The sequence below is a fragment of the Anoplophora glabripennis genome, unplaced genomic scaffold, assembly GCF_000390285.2.
Source record: "Anoplophora glabripennis isolate ALB-LARVAE unplaced genomic scaffold, Agla_2.0 scaffold392, whole genome shotgun sequence".
Classification (NCBI taxonomy): Eukaryota; Metazoa; Arthropoda; class Insecta; order Coleoptera; family Cerambycidae; genus Anoplophora; species Anoplophora glabripennis.
Window position 1 is genome coordinate 447,987 of NW_019416500.1, and position 3,612 is coordinate 451,598.

The 3,612-nt window shown below is 34.4% G+C and overlaps 1 protein-coding gene across 1 annotated transcript; it reads right to left on the minus strand.

Moving 5' to 3' along the window:
* Positions 1–2,405: 2,405 nt before the first annotated feature.
* Positions 2,406–2,825, minus strand: LOC111691635 (CGG triplet repeat-binding protein 1-like). Its single transcript, XM_023454756.1, has one exon. The coding sequence runs from the start codon at positions 2,823–2,825 to the stop codon at positions 2,406–2,408; it is 420 nt and encodes a 139-aa protein (XP_023310524.1).
* Positions 2,826–3,612: the final 787 nt, after the last annotated feature.

Sequence of the window (3,612 nt, forward strand, 5' to 3'; positions counted from 1 at the left end):
ATATTTACTTTTATATTCCTCGTTGACAGTCAATTGACAGCTGTCAACTGTCAATTTTGCCAATCTGGCATGAGAATTGAATTCAGCTCCCTCAAAAGCCCAAACTCTCAATGTGAAAAGAGAATATTTACTTTTCTATTCTTCGTTGACAGTGTATTGACAGCTGTCAACGGTCAATTTGTCCAATCTGACATGAGGGTTGAATCCAGTGACCTCAAAAACATTACCCTATATATTAGAATAATTAAAATATGCTTTTGACATCTGTAAATAGTATTGAAAATGAATAGTTTTGCAACGGGTCAGGGGAGCTTTGGCAGCTCCGTAGCTGCCAAAATGTTCATTTTGGCACTTTGTGCCCATGGAGACTTTTGTTCAGGATGACAAAATCTACAACATATCAGAAATTTTGACTATTTGGCAGAAACCCAATTTCCATAAGATTATTGCGGGGTCCTTTGTTAAAGATGTTCTGATCTGGGACTGTGCATACATTACAAGCAGGTTTTATTTTCAATTCGGGAATTTCTGTTATCACAGGGTAATTTCGTGGCCATGACGTTTCACTTAAACTTAGCCAACTCGGACCTTGCCACCATAAAACGAGTACCAAGGAGTTGTTCAGCTGTTAATCCGCGAGAAATTAAATCCGCTGGGTTGTCACCCGATGAGACATGTTGCCAATTACAAATATTCGAATTTTGTTGAACTTCAGCTACGCGATGCGATACAAATGTTTTTAATTTACCGGGTTCTGTCTTCAGCCAAGAAAGAACTATCGTGGAGTCGCACCAATAAAATACATTATCAATCTTCATTTTTAATGCTTCAATCACTTTATTAACTAATCGTACCATAAGTAGAGCACCGTTAAGTTCCAATCGGGGAATCGTTATAGTTTTCAAAGGCGCAACACGTGATATTGCAGTTATAAGTCGGACTAAAATTTCCGCTGTCATTTTTTGTCCTTAAATATACACATGTACCGTATGCTAACTCGGATGCGTCAGAAAACGCGTGGATTTGAGCCTCACAATATTTCCAGGATGTTATATGTCTTGGTATTTTGATTTTATCAATTGCAGGGATCGCATCATAAAATGCTTGCCACTCTGTAAACAAATCTAAAGGTATGGATTCATCCCAGTCCAGTTTAAGAAGCCATAATTTTTGTAATATCAATTTAGCCTTTACTGTGACAGGGCCCACTAATCCAAGGGGATCAAATATTTGAGATAGAATTGATAGAATTTGTCGTTTTGTTATGTGATTCATCTCGCGCCACCTTTTATTTGTATATCGTATAGTGTCAGTTTTTGCATCCCAACCGATGCCTAACGTTTTTGCGCTTTGTTCGCTAGGTATAATAAAATTTTGAATGTCAGCTGTATTGCTTGTAACATAATTATCATGAAATATTTCAGGCTTATTGGAACTCCATTTTCTAAGCTCTAAGCATGCGCCTTGCATTATCATATTTAAATTTTTGAATAACCTTTTTGCAGAAGCTATGTCGTCGGTTCCGGTTATGAGATCGTCTACATACAGATCATTTAAAATTGTTTGTGAAGCGAAAGGATATTTAATTTGATTTTCGTAGGTTAATTGCTGTAAACACCTTGTGGATAAAAATGACGCCGAAGCGGTGCCATATGTTATGATTAAAGACCGGATTATATGCAATCAAAAACCTTTATAATATGCGCATATATATGCATACAATTTTTTAAATGTATATGCATGATTTATGCAAAAGCACCATGAAATATGCAATGACTAATTCCATGGCTTTTCTTTGGCAAAATTATTTTTTTCACTAAATTATAAGCAATAGGATATAAAATCAACAACTAAACGAATTTTAAACATGTATTACATAGTTTACATTATTGTACAAATATATGCATAAACGTAACTTAATACTAAACTACAAGATCAATCTGAAATATTGTAAAATGCACTAGTAACAATATGAGTTTTAGGTTTCCTACTATAAAATTATGCCTTCGGTCACTAAGAATATGTTTATATAAAGAAAATGATCTTTCTACATCAACCGAAGTTACAGGACAAAATTTTAATTTTGGAATTAAAGCCGGGTCAATATTTTCATAAAATACTCTTAAATTCCGCCCTGACTTTAACATATACGGTGCAGCATCGGACAACAGAATAAGAACTTTATTTGTAGGGACTGGATGTGGCAGATAGAAATGTGTTAATGTTTCTTGAATATAACGGGTAACTGTTAGGTTGTTTGTTTTTTCAAGTTCTTTTACTGCTATAAGATGAGGTTTTCCAGGTTCTTCAGAAAGTTTTCCAATCATAAGATTAGCTATATAACGACCGCAAGCATCAGTTGTTTAATCAAAAATAATATATATGTAGTTATCTGCAATTTCTTTCTAAATTTCTTCTATCACTGAAGCATATACCTTTCCAACGACGTTTTTTCTTAATGTAGATTCATCTGGAGTGTTAAATTTGCAGTACTTTTGCAGAAATGCCTTCACTTGAGGGTTGGTCATCTTGTGGAGAGGAATATTCGTAGCCAAAAACATTCTACACAAATCTTCATTAAATTTGGTCTGCCCATGGTGTTGATTACTGCTGACTTCCACAGCTTGCTTCAACGTTGACTGAACAGGACCCGATTTGATTCTGTTAGCTTTAGAAATGTGGGACGGCGTCTTGGCGTGCTGGTCTACTTGGAATTTCTTCGAGCAGGAAACAATTTTTGAACAAGCCTTGCAAAAAATGCGATCGCCATCCAAAATAAGTTCTGGATATGGTTTAATCCACGAGGCACTTTGAATTTTTGGCATGTTCGCTACGTAATTCACATTCACTTTGTTTGGGCACACTTTAGGTGTTCGAACTACTGCAACCACACTGATACTAGTAATTTCAAAAAGGATGAAAATAATTTATAGTAGAGGTATAGTAGGTATTCAAACCTCAGCTTAACAAAGCTATAAAAATCTATTAATATTTACCTGAATATTTTTGGATTATTGTTGGGTTTAAACTTTTATGGCTTTATGTAGGTATTAAACTATTTTAAATATTTAATCTATAATTAATTATTATTGGGTTTAAACTTTTATGGCTTTATGTAGGTATTAAACTACTTACCTGTCCGAATGCCCGTGATAAGTAAATGATAACAAAATTTCTTTATTTCTACTTTCCAAAATAGAAAAAATAACGTAAATATGCAAGATATGCAAAGAAATCCTACATATGCATTAAATGACCAAATTTGAAGATATATGCATAAAATATGCAATTGCATAAAATCCGGCCTTTAGTTATGATATTTAACATGAAATGACGCAAGGACTCATTCGCCACACTATTTTTTGCAAAGATCTGAGGAGGATGTATTTCTATTTGCCGGTACATTTTCGCAATGTCGGCCTTCAAAACTATATTATGTTTTCTGAATCGAATTAATATATTGAAAAGTTCATCTTGAACTGTAGGGCCTATCTTAAGCACATCATTTAGAGATAAATTGGTTGAAGATTTTGCCGAGCCGTCGAATACAACGTGTAACTTCGTCGTGAGAGATGATTCGTTAGTAACACAATGATGAGGTAAGTAAAATGA

Coding starts and splice junctions, on each gene's coding strand:
- LOC111691635 (XM_023454756.1), bottom strand. CDS start 2,825: ATGCCAAAAATTCAAAGTGCCTCGTGGATTAAACCATATCCAGAACTT.